The following is a 17,536-nucleotide window of genomic DNA, read 5'->3' as shown; positions in this document are numbered from 1 at the left end:
ATTTTATAACAGATTCCATGCAATTCTACTTAATATATACACATCAAAGGCTTGCATAATATCCAGCATCAGAGCATCAGAGCCTCAGAGAATGACATGATGGTGGGTTCCATATAATCTCTCTCTCTCTCTGTCTCTCTATATTCTGTTCTCCATCTTGTTCAATCCCTCAATTTCTCTGACTCAGCAGTATGAATCGGAGACAAGGTCACCTGACTACTGTTGCTATGGAGACTGAGAATTTGGGGGATTTTCCCCCTCCACCTCCTCCCTCTACTGCAGGGCAGTGAGAGAGAGGGAGGAGGGGGGGATGGAGAGAGTGGGGGGAATGAGAGACACGGAAGCAGGATGGCAGAGGTTAAAGAAGGATACTGCTGTTGGCCATTTTGTTTGAAAGGAGCTTCAATAACTTTATTAGTAGCGTACATGCAATGACACAGTGCTATATTGCTGTATGGAATTGTGATGCACTGTATATCTCTTACCATCCCTACATTACATTGCCTAGGGAGGAAATGTGCTTTGATAGAGTGTCACGATCGTCTAAGGAAGCGGACCAAGGCGCAGCGTGTTGAGCGAACATGTTGACTTTATTAAATAAAGCAACCACGAAAACAACAAACCAAATGACGATAGTGAAGTCCACAGTGACAATGACTGAACATGGAACAAAAACCCACAACACCCACAGGAAAACATACAGATTAAATATGGCTCCCAATCAGAGATAACGAGCCGACAGCTGACACTCGTTACCTCCGATTGGGAGTCATTGACCAAACATAGAAATAAACCCAACAGAAATACAAACATAGAAATACACCCAACGAATGAACACACCCTGGCTCAAATTACAGAGTCCCGGAGCCAGAGCGTGACAGTACCCCCTCAAAGGCGCGGACTGCGACCGCGCCTCAATACGGGCTAAACAAGGGAGGGCTGGGTGGGCATACCTCCTCGGCGGTGGCTCTGGCTCTGGCCTTGATCCCCACCTCCTCTCCCACCCCCAAAGTACCCCAGGTCCTGTCTAGCCCCGCTGGCCGGAGCCGGACTGACGACACGCGCCCCTGGCTTGGTGCGTGGAGGACGAACGGGCCTTACCAGGCTGACGACGCGCACCACTGCCTTGGCGCGGGGAGCAGGAATGGGCCGGACCGGGCTGACGAGCGCACCTGACTTGGTGCGGAGAGCGGAACCGGGCCGGACAGGGCTGACGACACGCACCACAGACTTGGTGCGGGGAGCAGGAACGGGCCGGACAGGGCTGACGCAAACGCACCACAGACTTGGTGCGGGAGCAGGACTGGGCCGGACAGGGCTGACGAGCGCACCACAGACCTGGTGCGGGGAGCAGGAACGGGCAGAGCCGGGCTGACGAGACGCACCACAGACTTGATGCGGGGAGCAGGGACAGGCCGGGCTGAACTGGCGACGCGCACCACAGACCTGGTGCGGAGAGCAGGAACGGGCAGAGCCGGGCTGACGAGACGCACCACAGACTTGATGCGGGGAGCAGGAATGGGCCGGACTGGACTGACGACGCACACCACTGGCTTGGTGCGGGAAGCTTGGATGGGCCGGACTGTACTGGGGACACACACCACTGGCCCTACACCGGGATCTGGAACGGGCCGGACCGGACTGGCAACACACGCCAGTACCTCTCGCCGTGCCTCTACTTCCTCCATCCCCTCTTTGACCAGTGGCCCCCGTAACCCGGCGGCCTTCTCCGGCAACCCACTGGACCGCTCTATCGCGGCCTCCTGCTGGTCCGCCGTCGTGAGCCCCCCTAAAAATTTTTCGGGGCGTCTCTCCTACCCGTGGCCCAGGTCTCCATGTCCCTCGCCAGCTTCTCGCCCTTCTGCCATAATGTCAAGCCCCTCTCTTCCTCACTCGGCTTGACCCAGTCCAGGAGGCGAAGGAGATCTGTGAGGGATCTCCCCGGCGATGGCTCCTGGACACGCTGCTTGGTCCCATCTTGGTGGGTTTTTCTGTCACGATCGTTGGTTAGAGATGAGGACCAAGGCGCAGCGTTGAAGGTGAACATATCCTTTTATTACTGATCACACGATCAAAACAATAAACGATAACGTGACGTCTACAGTTTAACACAAACCGAAATGAACAAGAAACCACAAACACAAAGTGAAAGACAGACAGTTAAATATGGCTCCCAATCAGAGACACCCAGCTGACACTCGTTGCCTCTGATTGGGAGTCACTCAGCCCCACATAGAAAATCAAACATAGAATTACACACCCTGGCTCAACATAACATAGTCCCCAGAGCCAGGGCGTGACATAGAGAAAGATATACAATTACTTTGATAATAATCATTATGGTTTATTTTAATCATTTCAAACAGAGACAGTAATAGAGGTAATAAGGTAATAATAAACAATTTGAGACTGCATTGCTCTACACTGATATGTGGCCTATTTCATGTCATCTGTGTGCACCACTGCTCCCCCTGATTCAGAGGGGTTGGGTTAAATGCGGAAGACACATTTCGGTTGAACGTTTTCAGTTGTGCAACTGACTAGGTATCCCCTTTCCCTATCCCTCAATTGAGCCTAATCTGTGGAAATCAGGGGATATATTATCTCCTCAAAAGCAGAGCTAGTCAATGCACTGAAAGCAGTATCACCACAAGGACATTCTGATACGACACAACAACAAAGGTTATTCCACTGGTAGTTACTCTGACATAGGGCCTATGTCATGTCAAGTGCATCCCTCATCTAAAGATCAGTGTGAATGAATTGGGAAAACACCTTGTTAAGACGTATAATCTTCATTTAACCCTTGTCAAACCTTTTATGTATGGTTATTTTTCTCTCTGGTCATCCTTTCGGCCATCTTGTGAGGGGCAGTGGAGACAGCAGTGCTGTGCATCTCCTTGGAAGGTGAACCATGACTCTGTGCTTTCCCTTGTTCAGCCGTGAGGCTGCGTGCAGCCAGTGTACTGCAGCATTCATTCTCCACTTAATACATTTAGGGGGGAAACAACACAGGGAAACTCTGTAACCAAGTCCTGCAATGGCAACTCACTTACTTCTACATGTAGGCCAGATGTCTCTTTCTCTCTGTCAGTTCCTCTCTGTCTCTCTCCTTTCCCATGGCCTCACTCATTCACTCTCTCTCCATTTCTATCAACTTCATACTGCGTACTTCATAGTGCCACACCTCTGTCTGTCTGTTTGTCTCACTCTTTCTCTGAGAGAGAGAGAGAGAGAGAGAGAGAGAGAGAGAATGCTTTTTTACTTCAACAAGAAGAGGTAGTAGATACATGGGTGTAGTCTGCCTGATAAGCAGACATACAACATCTGCAACAGACATGCAGATAGTGGCTTGCTTAACCCATTTGCAGTTGAACACCACTGATAATCTCTCACTCTAATTTTGACAGTTGTTAGTTTAGTTGTTTGTTTTGAACTCTTCTCGTCCACCTCTGTCATCTCACACACACATACCATACAGTAAATAGGCTATTTCCATGTTCCTTAAAGCGTGAGACATACACTCTCATATGGAGAGAATCTGCTTGTTTGTGCAATGGGTGTGAGACCAGTCATAGCCTATCCATGCTTACTGTCTGATATCGGAATAATATTCTGGAATCTATTCTATTCTATGCTACCCGGCACAGCCAGAAGAGGGCTGGCCTGATTCCTCTCTAGGTTTCTTCCTAGGTTCCTGCCTTTCTAGGGAGTTTTTCCTAGCCACCATGCTTCTACATCTGCATTGCTTGCTCTTTGGGGTTTTAGGCTGGGTTTCTGTATAAGCACTTTGTGACATCTACTGATGTCATTTGATTGATTGATTGATTGATTGATTGATTGATCTTCTAGTCTACTGTCCAATAAGAATCTTAATTATAGGACCTAGGTCTATACTATTCTATTAATGTATCCTATTCTCTCCATCCTCTGCTATGTAATTGCAGGCCTAGGGGAGGCATTGAAGTGCACAGTGACCAACACGACCAGAAAGACAGGGGTGATTATCACATGCAATACAGCACACAATAACATCAATTTATAAAACATAAATGAGTTACATGAATACAAGACAACCACGAGAATAGTATCTAACCTTGTACGTCTATTTACACAAAATTTCGGCCTATGGGCTCAGGATGCTGCTGGCTAACGGCCTTGGAATTCTGCAGTAAAGAAGGAGGGGCATAATAGGCTTTCTATTGGCCAGTATTACGTACTTGTGAAGATTGGCTAGATTGCCTGTCATCAAATAGTCGTTCAGAATTCCAATTGGCCAATTCCGTGGTCCGTAGGCGGGTTTACCAGGTCCATGGTTTATCAGCTTTGCTACAATGGGGCGCTGCGATCACTCACACCCACCGGCGCTTCTTCCATAGGCGGAGTGGTAGTGTGTAGAGAAGGGAGTACTGCGGCAGCCAACAGAGCCGCGGAAGGAGATCAAATCCTAAAAAACCTGAGCAGTGCGGCTTCTTAGATTCACCGGTCTTTTACCGCAACTATCAGAGAGCAAGAGAAGGACCCGCATCCTCGCGTGATGCTCTGCTTGAGACCGCAACATTTCATTTGAAAGACATTTAGGTGGAGGGGGAAAAGATTGTAACCTTTTGGAGGTTAGAGACACAATCAGTTTATTTAATCATTTAATCCATTTATTTTATAGAAATTTGCTTGACTGACGTCTTTGTCAGTTCCTTTCATTTTTACATGAATAACTGAATACAAATATTTCTTACGTTTTTAAAAGGCAATACCATTTTGATATAATTCCACCTGAGGGGCTGACACCTCTCAAGCTTTGCATCACCTGAGGAGAGAAGCCTGACTGCGCCAACATGGGGGTAAGCCCGGCGTCTACCAACTTTATAACTGCCTTATGATGCATGAAAGTTATAAAATGCCCTGAAAACTGTTTAAAACCCCAGATGCTGACGGGGAAGGGCACCATACTGCAGTGTCATGTTTTTCTCCTCTGGAAATATTGGAGTGACATTGATTCCAATGCGGATTTTGTTAGGCTATATAGCCTACCGTCTCATAGACTGCGACAAATTGATGTGACGAGAAGGCTAGAGCAGGCACAAAACAGCTCTCTGTAATTTCTACTGCATTTGTAATGTTTCGACTTGACAATGAATTGGTTAGAATCTGCTGATGGAATAATTTAATGTAATTTACTGTAATTTGCTGCTGTTTCTTTTGTTTCTCATAAAATATGGAACGAACAAGTTAGTGATAAAATATGACTGAATGGTCTCATTCAGGGGTTTGCCATATGCATTAATATAGGCTATTGGCTATATTAGGCGTGTCGTGACACTTTGTCTATAACCTTGCCATTTTAAGCGGTTTATTCTGACAGCCGGCTCTCGTGAGAGAGAGAGCGAGAGAGAGAGCGAGAGAGAGACCACTGCGTATAGGCTTCACTTGGCATGTCACTGGGAGATTTCAATGAGACACAATGTTCTGTTATTCACCTGCCGTTATTATTATCCTGTATTTGATGATTTTAGAATATGTGGCTGTGTATTCGAATGGGTGCATGATTACAGAATCCCCTTCCCCCTATTGCCCATGTAAATTATCCTCGCACCATCGTGACCCAATTGTCTACTGCTTTAAATCTGCGATAGTGCATGTAACTACTTCTTCGCAGCATTTGATGATAGACAGCTAGTGTGACATAAGAAAACCTACCCTAGTCTACCTGGCTACTGAGGATATTGCGTATGTCTGTTTGCTATGCGATGCCTGAGCGCGCTGCAGCCTCCGTGACCAATGCGTCATAATGCGGTTACCAGGAATAAGCGCTTCACCAGCTTATTTCCCCTTTAATTTGTGACAACAGGGACTCGATAATCGTTGACAGTGAACACACGAGATAGATTAAAAAGATGTCCTGTGAATGCTGGGTGATGATACATTTGGGACTGGATTTGTAAGTGAATAGAATGCACACGAAGTTCTGACTCCCTCACTGCGTCAAATGGGGGATGCAGCCCGGCGCTGGCTTATATTTTGGAACACATCACGTCTCAATAACAATGTCGATTGAAATAACACAATCAGATTAATATCTAACATTAGACTCAATATGTTCACTGTATTGTAAAGCCAATAATAATTTGACTGTGAACAGTTCTGTAGGAACCTTTTTAGGTGATGCTGCGACTGTCCGTGTGGGCTGTTGCGCAATTTCTGCCTCATCATTTATCTTGCGGTATGTGAGAGTTTAAGATTTAATCCCGATTCGGTTCTGCGGGTTTAAATAAATTGATGACATAATGCCACAAAATCCCAGTGGCTGATGAAGCTGGATCGCCCACAGTTACCGAACGTTATTGAAGAGACACCGACAGAGCAGGCACGAATGATATCATCATCTCCATCTATGACCTGGGTGGGCCTTGGAGGCATTTCTCCCGGTCGAAGTCTGCTGTGGAGTGGCGAGAAATGAAGCCGTCGTTGGTGATAGGCTATTCATGAGGATGCGAGAATCATCCGTAGCAACAGGCACTGCGTCAAATGGGATGGAGTGCAAAAAGTGCTTACACACGAACCACTTCCGTGGCAAAGTTAGATCAGCCAGTGTAGCCTATGTGTGAATGAGACGGGGGGTCGTCATCCGGCGCGCAAATAAAATACGTGTGTGACCTCTGATGATAATTAAATTTTCATATAATTGGAAGGCATATGTCCTTTACCTTAACCCATCTCACCCCTATAATTCTTTGACAAAATACAACACATTCTGCGAAGTCGCTTGACGCGCTGTGCCATGGGGCTGCCAATTGTCCATCCCCAAGGCCGCGGGGGCTGCCGCGTCAAAATGGGGGCGGTGCCTGTTGAGTGGAAATTCCCTTTAAAGAGCTGTGATTGGCGGACTCGGGGATTCACGCAGCAAGGGATGCTTTAGCAAGGGATGTAAGGAAGCAAGCTAACACTGAGGCGAAGTGTCATGGGCACTGAAGACAGACAGCCTATTTAATTTGAGCTATTGAGGTCGCTGATGTGGCGAATGTGTGTATAGTTGCTCTGGTAAGGTCAGTGACGGGGTAACCTAATGATGCAGAGAGAGAGAGGGGGAAGGGAGAGAGAGAGAGAAAGAGAGAGAGAACTGGGGGAGGAGAGGACAGCAAGTGAAGATGGCTGTACACCGTTTCACCTTCAGACACGTGAGCGAGGAGAGAAAAGGAGGGGGAGGACGGAGGTAGGGAGGGAAGGTGGGTACAGGACGAAGGAGGGAGGGGGATGAGATGAGTTGTGACTGATCTGCAGGTGTAGAGAGAGAGAGGGGGAGGACTGTATCCTGTTGCGGGATAATGACCTGAGCTCACATTACCATGGCTCCTGTTTCCCCTGCTTGCCTCTGTTCTTGGGGATCGGTTAGCACAGAGACAGGAAGCAGATGGGATGACAGGACAGGGGGAGGGATAGATATTCCTCCCTATGGGATACATTGAGAGGTGATGGGGGATATCAGAGAGTGCTCACTGGACACGGACTGAGGAGCATGGGGTAGCTCTCCCTGATATCCCCCATCACCTCTCTCATTGAAGGGAAGAAAGGGAAGGGAAGGGATATACAGAATAAAGGAAGGGCATATTGGTGTAGGTGGTGTGGGGATAAATCATTGCAGTGGCACAGAGGTAGAGAGCTGTGTGCTTGGCGATCTCCTTAGACTGGCCAGGTGTGTACAGGATGGGTATAGGAAAGGGGAAGGGTGTAGATATTTGGGTAAGGCTTGCTTGGTCATGATGGGACAAGGGACACTCTTAGAAAAAAAAGTTCCAAAAGGGTTATTCGACTGTCCCCATAGGAGAACCCTTTTTGGTTCCATGTAGAACCCTTTTTGGTTTCAGGTAGAACTGTTTTGAGTTCCATGTATAACCCTGTGGAAAGGGTACTACATGGAACCCAAAAGGGTTCTACTTGGAACCAAAAGGGTTCAACCTGGAACCAAAAAGGGTTCTTCAAAGGGTTCTCCTATGGGAACAGCCAAAGAACCCCTTTAGGATCTAGATAGCACCTTTTTTTCTGAGTGTAGGTATAGCTGTGGCCCAGCCCAGTTTGGTGCAGAGTGCTAGCTCACTCCCCTCCTCACTGCATCTGCAGTCATCCGTGTGCTGCTGCTGAGTCTGGAGGGTTTGCGCAGTGCACTGTATGTCGACCGAGCCATCCTGGGCATCCTACTGTCAATAATCAATATACTAGTGGGATATTCATGAGGGTTCTGTCCTTAAAGAGTCATTTGGAAGGACATGGTTTGAATGTTTGTCTTCTAGCTTAGCTAGAAGGACCTACTTTAAGGGTAGGGTAATAAGGTAAGGTAATAGGGTATTATGTAAGTATTTGGGGACTTTTTTTGGAAATAATAATAATAATAATAATAATAATAATAATAATAAATAATAATAATAATAATAATAATAATAATATGCCATTTAGCAGACGCTTTTATCCAAAGCGACTTACAGTCATGCGTGCATACATTTTTGTGTATGGGTGGTCCCGGGGATCGAACCCACTACCTTGGCGTTACAAGCGCCGTGCTCTACCAGCTGAGCTACAGAGGACCACGAAATGTTGCATTATGGTTTATTTGAGTTTTGATGACTCCCTTACCCTTCAAAGCAGATTGGGTTCCTTACTAAGGTCATGAGTTAATCAAATAACATAAACATTTGATTGATTGTAATGCAAGATAGGGCAGCCTGGTTGGTTAACGTTGCTGCAATGTTCGGGAAATGTTAAGTGGGGGTTTGCAGAGTGAGAGACATAGGAGAGTTGGGTTCCCTGCCAACACAGTCATTACTAATTCAGAGTATACTCCCAGCTTGTTTGTGTGTGTGTGTTTGTCTGCTCGCGCATGTTTTTTCCCCCACTTCATTATCAACTATGTAAATTGCGCTGGCAAAATATTTGTTTGAATTTGTCTCAGTTGAAAATATACAGAAATTCTTAAATGTATTTATTTTTCTAAATTCTGCCCAAATTACGTTTCCTTTCACAGACCGTGTCACAGGTAGCACAGTACTTCAGAGGCCAGAAGACTTTATAAGAGAAGACAGTACACAGAGCAGGAGTTGCTATGTATTCTCTGTCTCCTAAATCATCTGCATTAACACAGAATATCTTCAGGAAACCCCTCATAGGAGAACGAGAGAGAGAGTCTACCATTGTCCCTTCAAGGGCCACTAAACACTCAGATTTACGATACCATTCTAGACAACACTATTCTCACTGAGGAGCACACACACACACTCACATCCACGCACGTATACACCAGGGTTTCCGTTAGCCGGTAATAGCCGACTTCTGGCCGATTTTTAGCCTATTCATCGATGGAAATACCAGTGAATGTAAATGCCTTTGACCAGTCATGCTTACTAATCTATAGGTACATTTGCATAATTTAGTGGAATGAAATTGCCGCGTGTGTATTTTCGTTAGTCGTTTATCTCACGCGCACAACGTACAAATATAGAGCCTATGAGCGGAAAATCTGTCAGACAGTGCGAAAGCTGCTGCTACAACTTCTCAAACAGCTCATTCATTGCTGCTGGAGTGAAACGTGCTTTTATAAGCCCAATCATTGCATAACAATTCTAAATGCAATCGCGTGTTAAAAACAGTTTTGATGGCCACGATTAAAAATAACTACTATTTTTATTTCTCAACTGGTAATTGAAGCGCACTTCCCATTCACCATTCAAGTGCATATAGGCAACAGTATGCAGTCTTCAGCGCGTCACACTCCACTTTGCAATGAGCTGGAGGCAGTATGCATTTTGAAAACAAATAATTAATAATAATAATTGATTGGATTTATTTAGCGCTTTTCTACCAACTGAGGTACTCAAAGCGCTTTACATTGTAGGGGGAAACTCACCTCATCCACCACCATTGTGCGGCACCCACCTGGGTGATGCACAGCGACCATTTTGTGCCAGAATGCTCACCACACATCAGCTATCAGATGGAGAGGTGAGGAGAGATATATGCCAATTATATATCACTCCTTCATAATATGAAGTCAAATGTTTGAAACCTAAACCATTTATTTCCTATTATGAGGCATGTCTTACCTTGCTTCAAAGTAACTTTCTTTCACTGTCCACTAGCCAAAGGAACAATCCTAGTTGTTGCATCTTTAGATCTCCCCTCTTTCTAAATTTCGAATGGATATTTTAATCTCTGTCACATGAAACCGCTTGCATGTGTAGTGCACTTTTGACAACAGTGTTTTCCTGACAACAGTGTTTTCCGCTAATTGCATTATGGAACGAACATTCGAGCGTTCTAATTTGTTTCATCACCCTCATTGTTTTTAAACGTTTTTTTATGTAGCCTAGGCCTACTGGTTGTATGAATTTGGGATCTATTGTCACCCCAAAACTGTCTCTTTGGAATAGGCTTTTTTTTTCATGCACAGAACGACAAGCTGGCCAATAGAATAGGTTAATTTATCTACTATGGGGGATATTAGATTAGGCATAGGCTAGTGATTTTGCTGTTCGTTACTCGTCTTGTTGGCTGAGGAAAAGTAAATGTGGCAGTTATTCAAACGTCTTCAAAGTGCGCATCGGAATTCGATAAGAAGGACGCATGCATTTGCATCCTCGAGTTGCATGTTCTGTTAAAATGAATAATCGTAATCTAAATGTGATTTATTTCATTCTGAGCACCGTGAGTGGATGCCCTAATCAGGTATGCACCCAATGTATATGAGTCTGTTAAATTTCTCAAATGTCCGTTAAATAAAAATGCTGCCGGTTAAATGTCCGGCACCTCATTTTCCTAACGGAAACCCTGACATACAATCACAATGGGCGAGTGGTATACACACTGAGAGACAAGGACACATGCAGACTAAACTGGAGCACAGCTGCCTGCCAGGATGAACAGATCAGGGGATGGACAGATGGGCATGGGGGAGGGATGAAGGGATGAGGGTAGGGGAGGACAGGAGGGGTAATGCCATAAAATGGGATTTTGTTTTGTTGTTTTTTAGAAGGGAACACAAACGATTTCTCAGCGAGTGCTAAATTAGGATACAGGACGTTTGGTGTGTGTGTTTTCACATGCACATAGACACACAATGTGTAATTTCTGCTATAGGCAGAGGTCATGACCTCAGGGTCTGGCTGGAATTCCATACCTCTGAACATCATTTATTTATATTCAGTGTTGTATACTTAAGTAATAATACTTTAAAGTACTACTTAAGTCGTTTTTTGGGATATCTGTAATTTACTATACTGAACAAAAATATAAACGCAACATGCAACAATTTCAAAGATTTCAACGATTTTACTGAGTTACAGTTCATATAAGGAAATTAGTCAAATGAAATAAATTCATTAGGCCCTAATCTATGGATTTCACATGACTGGGCAGGGGCGCAGCCACTGGGGAGCCAGGCCCAGAAAATCAGAATGAGTTTTTCTCCACAAAAGGGCTTTATTACAGACAGAAATACTCTTCAGTTTCATCAGCTGTCCAGGTGGCTGGTCTCAGACGATCCCGCAGGTGAAGAAGCCGGATGTGGAGGTCCTGGGCTGGTGTGATTTCACATTGTCTGCGGTTTTGAGGCCGTTTGGATGTACTGCCAAATTCTCTAAAACGACGTTGGAGGCGGCTTATGATAGAGAAATTAACATTACATTCTCTGGCAACAGCTCTGGTGGACATTCCTGCAGTCAGCATGTCAATTGTACACTCCCTCAAAACTTAAGACATCTGTGGCATTGTGTTGTGTGACAAAACTGCACATTTTAGAGTGGCCTTTTATTGTCCCCAGTACAAGGTGCACCTGTGTAATGATCATGCTGTTTAATCAGCTTCTTGATATGCCACAGCTGTCAGGTGGATGGATTATCTTGGCAAAGGAGAAATGCTCACTAACAGGGATATAAACAAATTTGTGCACAAAATTTGAGAGAAATAAGCTTTTTGTGCGTATTGAAAATCTCTGGGATATTTTATTTCAGCTCATGAAACATGGGACCAACACTTTACATGTTGCGTTTATATTTTTGTTCAGTATATTAATATTTTTTACAACTTTTACTTTTACTTCACTAAAGAAAATCATGTACTTTTTACTCCATACATTTCCCCTGACACCCAAAAGTACTCGTTACATTTTGAATGCTTAGCAGGACAGGAAAATGGTCCAATTCACGTGCTTATCAAAAGAACATCCCTGGTCATCCCTACTGCCTTTGATCAGGCAGACTCACTAAACACACATGCTTCATTTGTAAATGATGTCTGAGTCTTGGAGTGTGCCCCTGACTTTCCGTATATATATACAAAAAAAAATGTAAATGGCACCATCTGGTTTGATTAATATAGGGAATTTGATACTTAAGTATATTTAAATCCAAATACTTTTACTCAAAGGTATCTTTACTTTTACTCAAGTATGACAATTGGGTACTTTTCCCACCACTGTTTATATATTTATTCAATTAAGAAAATCACCATTTGAGAAGAAGTTGTGACAAAAAGCAACACCAAATATTTTACAAACCAAGATGTGTCTTGATATGAAACCATTTTTCTGAAGGTCTTAATGCACTGATTCCCCATTTGATTATTACTCTTTAATATGGAGAAGAAACTCCCTATTGGAAGTTAGCTAGGGATAGTTATTGTATTTGGTGAACAATAAAAGTTCGCTAATGAAGACAAGAGCAATCAGTCTAGCTAATCCTACTAGCATGAGCCCCCGGGCCCAGCCCCCTACCCAGCCCAGCCCCCTACCCCCAGGCCATGCTCCCTGTGGCTACCTAGCCCTATACCCCAGGGCTGCAGTGTTGGAACCAGATGTCCCTATCCCCACCAAGGTCGGACACTCCCATATAGTATACAGATCACACAAAGGCCTAGATCAGTGGTATTCAAACTTTTTCAGCAGGGATCAAATTTCTTCAGCCAGAATTTCTGGGGACGCCATTTTCTTCCCCAATAATTTCTTATGACCCCACCCAAATCTAATAACACATCCTGAAAATCGGTAGATTTAGATTTTACATCAACAAATCACATTTAATTAATTGCATTTTCATCTGTTATCAAAACGAAAAGAAACCAATAAATACATTTACTCAATCAAATTGTATTTTTCAAATGGTCTTTCTCAAAAACGTTATATGTTGTCCCATATAATAATCTGTACTCTTAATTGTTTGTTCCAATTATTATTATTTTTATTTTTATAATAACAATAACAATTTTGCCGATCCCACTACAGTTCCCCCAGTGGTATCGCGACCCTGACTTTGAATACCACTGGCATAGACAAAAATGCAAATAAGCACAGGCAAGCACACGAGAGGAGGCTGGTGGTAGGAGCTATAGGAGGACGGACTCATTGTAATGGATTGAATGGAACGAATGGAACGGTATCAAACAAATCAAATGTATAAAAAACACATTTGACTCTGTTCCATTAATTCCAATCCAGCCATTACAATGAGCCCATCCTCCTGTAGCTCCTCCCACCAGCCTCTTCTGACGCACCCCCACCCCCACACAGAAGCTTGCCACAGAGCACAGCAGAACGGTATCGACATTTAACTGTCATCATCACTACCCTCCGCCCCCAAACCTTCCCCCATTGACTTAGCTAGGATCCCTTCACAGCAGCCAATCAACTAGTAATGTCACATGGTTCATGGCTGGCCTGATAGGCTTACAAGAGATACTCCAACTATATTGGGAGGAGAGTGTTGTACAGCCATGGTTACAGATACTGTCACTTATAAAGTGTTGTTATTCACCACACACAGGGCACAGTACGTGAGGGTTCGTCTCCAATGTCACCCTATTCCATACATAGTGCACTATCAAAAGTACTTCACTACATTGGGAAAAGTATGGGTCTAAAGTAGTGCACTACATAGGGAATAGGGTGTCATTTGGGAACCAGTCATGGTAATGAGGTTTAAATAACATCTTTCAGGAAGTGTGTAGTATCGAGCCATCTATCTACCGTCTTTGTCAATGCAAGCGTTACACACAATCCAACTGTTTTCCTGCAATAGTTACTATTTCCCCTTAGTAGGTTCCCTAAAACGGAAAACCAAATGCCACAACCTCTTCACCCCTCTTGTGAAACCCCTCACATCTCGTGCCCTTGTGCGTAACAGTAGGAGAGGCTGGGGTGCCACGCCTCATGCCCACGCAGGTCCATCACCGTTATGGGGCATGCCCAAGCCTGTGTGCCCTAGACAGACTGACATGCTCCTGAGGGATGGTATTGGCTACTGGGGTTCACTAAAGGGTGGAAGTGTTCAACATATGAAACATGCCCCATGTTCACTTCACTTCAGAACGAATGAGTCTGATTAATAACAGAGAAACCATTCCATATAGGCCATTGTCTGTTTTAATATCTCTCCTTTTTTTTCCCTTCTCTGTCCCTATTATTTTCTGCTCCCCCCCTCACTCTCTCGCTCTCTCGCTCTCTCTGTCTGCCGCAGTGCGTGTTCTCGCTGCGCAAACAGACTGTAGCCCCCTCGACAATGACTCACCTCTGCCTAGCTGTTGGCAGGCTTATAGCTTCCGCATAGAAGAAAGTATTTATTTATTTCTTATAAAGATACACGCACACATACGTGTTGGCTATTTCCTAGAATGTGTACAGATTCTAGTTCCCAAGGCATCAGTTATTACTGAGTGATCAGATCACAGGATCCTACAGTACTAGAACACCGCCCACCACTAAGCCTCGGTCACCATGCCAACCTCCATGGTAATGTGACCTCCTAAAGAGGCGCTTAGCTCCGGCAAATGGGACAAAACCAGAACAGAACATTAGAATCAGACAAACCACAGCAGCATGACATCACTAGAACATGATGAACTCTTGCTAGTTTATTTTCAAACATAGTGTACACACACCAAATGATGTTCTACTATCCTCTGGTAGTTTAGGACACTAGTAGGTTTAGCAATCTACTCCAAAGTGAATTTGCCTGTCTTCCTTGTTCCAGACAGTCTGTTTCTACTTGAAAAGATTAGAATGTGTGGAGGAGATACAGTAATATATACTATAGTATCTGTCAGTTGTAAGTCACTGACTCCAGTTCCTCCAGTCTGTGTCTGTCAGTAGGTCCGTCTGTCTGTGTGAGAGCTAGTGGGTGTAATTTCAGCCTGCAGTCTCTGTTTCTTCTCTGAAATAACATCATTGCGTTACATTTCCCCTCAACAACAAATGGTAGAAACAGACAGACAGGCAAGCAGCCAGCCAGACAGACAGACAATGATAGATAGATAGATAGATAGATAGATAGATAGATAGATAGATAGATAGATAGATAGATAGATAGATAGATAGATAGATAGATAATAGATAGATAGATAGATAGATAGATAGATAGATAGATAGATAGATAGATAGATAGATAGATAGATAGATAGATAGATAGATAGATAGATAGATAGATAGATAGATAGATAGATAGATAGATAGATAGATAGATAGATAGATAGATAGATAGATAGATAGAGGACATATACCATGTTGTATTAAACAATGAGGAACAAAACCATGCTCTCTACATTTTTTGCCTTGTAACCTAGGCGATAGTCGTGACCTCATAACTGCAATCAAGAATTCTTGCCACACAGCTGGGGGGGTTGTGGGTAAAAGGAGAAGCTTGGGTTGGCCCATGCGTGTCATGAAAGATTGAGTGGCATTTTTCTGCAGGTGGGGTTGTTTGTTTTACAGTGTTATAAAACAATCTATTAGCGTGTGATCCCAGTCACGCTGTCACTCACTGATACACACAGCCTGACAAAGAATAGTGGTCAATATCTAATTAGTGGTGTGAGAGAAGAGCTCTTCTCTCCCTCTCACCTCCCACTGCTGTCTCTCTTTCCATCTGCCCCATCCCTGACTTTCTCTTTTTTCATCAATCTCTCTCTGTCCATCCCTCTCTTTCAGTACAAACCTCATTGTGTTTTAATGCCCGTCTCACCTGTCCCCGCTCTTCTAGTGTTTGTATTAGCACTAAATTGGTGTGTGTGTGTGTTTGTGTGTGTTTGTGTACGTGTGTGTGTTTGTGATGAGCAGGTGTGTTGTCAGACCTAACAATGTACTGTAAATAAATTTCTATGGCCCACTAGCTAGAAACTCCACACCTGTGTGTGCCTAGCCCAGACCTGTTAGCTTATCTATAGCATTGCTTGCAACCGGAGTATTTAATTTGCATGTTGTATTGAGGTACACACGCACACATATACATGCACACACACACTCACATGCACACGCATACGTACGTACGTATGCACGCACACACACACACATGCACAAATACGTATGTACGTACGTACGCATGCACACACGCACACAAACACACACACACACACACACACACAGGCAGGCAAATCTCAAAGGGCATGAGCAGCAGTAGTTTTCCATCAGTCTCTCCTTTGTTCTGCGTTCGGTTCGCTAGGCCTGTCTGGTCTTGCTGCAGCGAGAGTTCACTCACATTCTCAGATAACGACATCCACATGCGCACGTGTGTGTGTTAAGGTGTGGGAAGGTTGATTTTGTACATGATTTTGTAGTCAAATTGTGTTTTGTTTGTGGGGAGTTGTGTTTGGTCGAATGTTTGAACCAATCTTTTCAGGGTTAGTTTGTGTTCAAGGGAGACTCTAGTGGGTTCCAGTATTACTTCTGTAAATCAGGGGCAGAGTGGAGACCTGCAGTGCTCACTATAAATCCTCCTCAAACCATTCTGACCACAATGAACCACTAAGTTTGGTCTCTTTTACAAGTGGAGGATTCTATGCATCTGACATTTCTCAACTGCACTTGTATTAAGCACTGGGACTTTCAGTGGCAAGTTTACTCACCCATTCATGGCATTATACTTAGTCAGTCAAGTGTGTTTATCAGGGTGTGGGAGCCTAGGTAACATGTGTTTAGCTTGGTATAGGCTATTTATTTGGTTTGTGATGGACAGGGCAACAAAAAAAATGTCTTGAATGTGTATTTACCCTTTATTATTCAGAATAAATTAACAGGGAAGGGCCAATCATATCCAAAGAGGGCCAGTGTAGGTGCGGGCTTTTGTTCCAACCAAGCAGTAACACAGCTGAAACCCTGTCAAACCATGGCATGGTGTAGCTATACAGCAGTAGACCAAGTTGGTTAGAGCATGTCATCTTGCCAATAGCCACCAGCTTCCCTGTGTTTCCTTGAACACTACACCTTACAGTCACTTGATGATGATGCTAGAACAAACAAAAGTGACTATATCATCAGAATGGATGAGAAAGTGTGAGCTACATGTTCTTAATTAAGGGTGAGGGGTGTGGTAAGAGACAGACAGATTACATTTTGGATGTCTTTTGGACTCCTCTTCTGTGGTCCTTTAACCCTTCTGGTCCTTAATTACATCACTGCAGCATGGTCTGTTTCCTTGATGAGTTGGCTGTGTCAATGAGCGGCTTTTCCACTAGGACCCATAGAACCTCCTGGAAGCCATTTTGTCTCTGTCTCTCTCATTCTGTCAAC

General features: G+C 44.2%; 1 protein-coding gene across 2 annotated transcripts in view; it reads left to right on the top strand.

Moving 5' to 3' along the window:
- The first annotated feature begins 4,372 nt into the window (after positions 1-4,372).
- LOC121562186 (sodium/potassium-transporting ATPase subunit alpha-3-like) overlaps positions 4,373-17,536 on the top strand; it is a 26,038-nt gene continuing 12,874 nt past the window's right edge. For both annotated transcript variants that reach the window (XM_045226492.1, XM_045226491.1), the window contains exons 1-2: positions 4,373-4,613; positions 4,748-4,841. In XM_045226492.1, coding sequence (XP_045082427.1) covers positions 4,836-4,841 — 6 coding nt within the window. In that variant the 5' untranslated portion in view covers positions 4,373-4,613; positions 4,748-4,835. The remainder of the gene's footprint in view (positions 4,614-4,747; positions 4,842-17,536) is intronic.

Source organism: Coregonus clupeaformis, chromosome 17 (genome assembly GCF_020615455.1).
Source record: "Coregonus clupeaformis isolate EN_2021a chromosome 17, ASM2061545v1, whole genome shotgun sequence".
Lineage (NCBI taxonomy): Eukaryota > Metazoa > Chordata > Actinopteri > Salmoniformes > Salmonidae > Coregonus > Coregonus clupeaformis.
The sequence above is the reverse complement of the archived record's forward strand: the minus strand, read 5'-3'. Positions and strand labels throughout refer to the sequence as shown.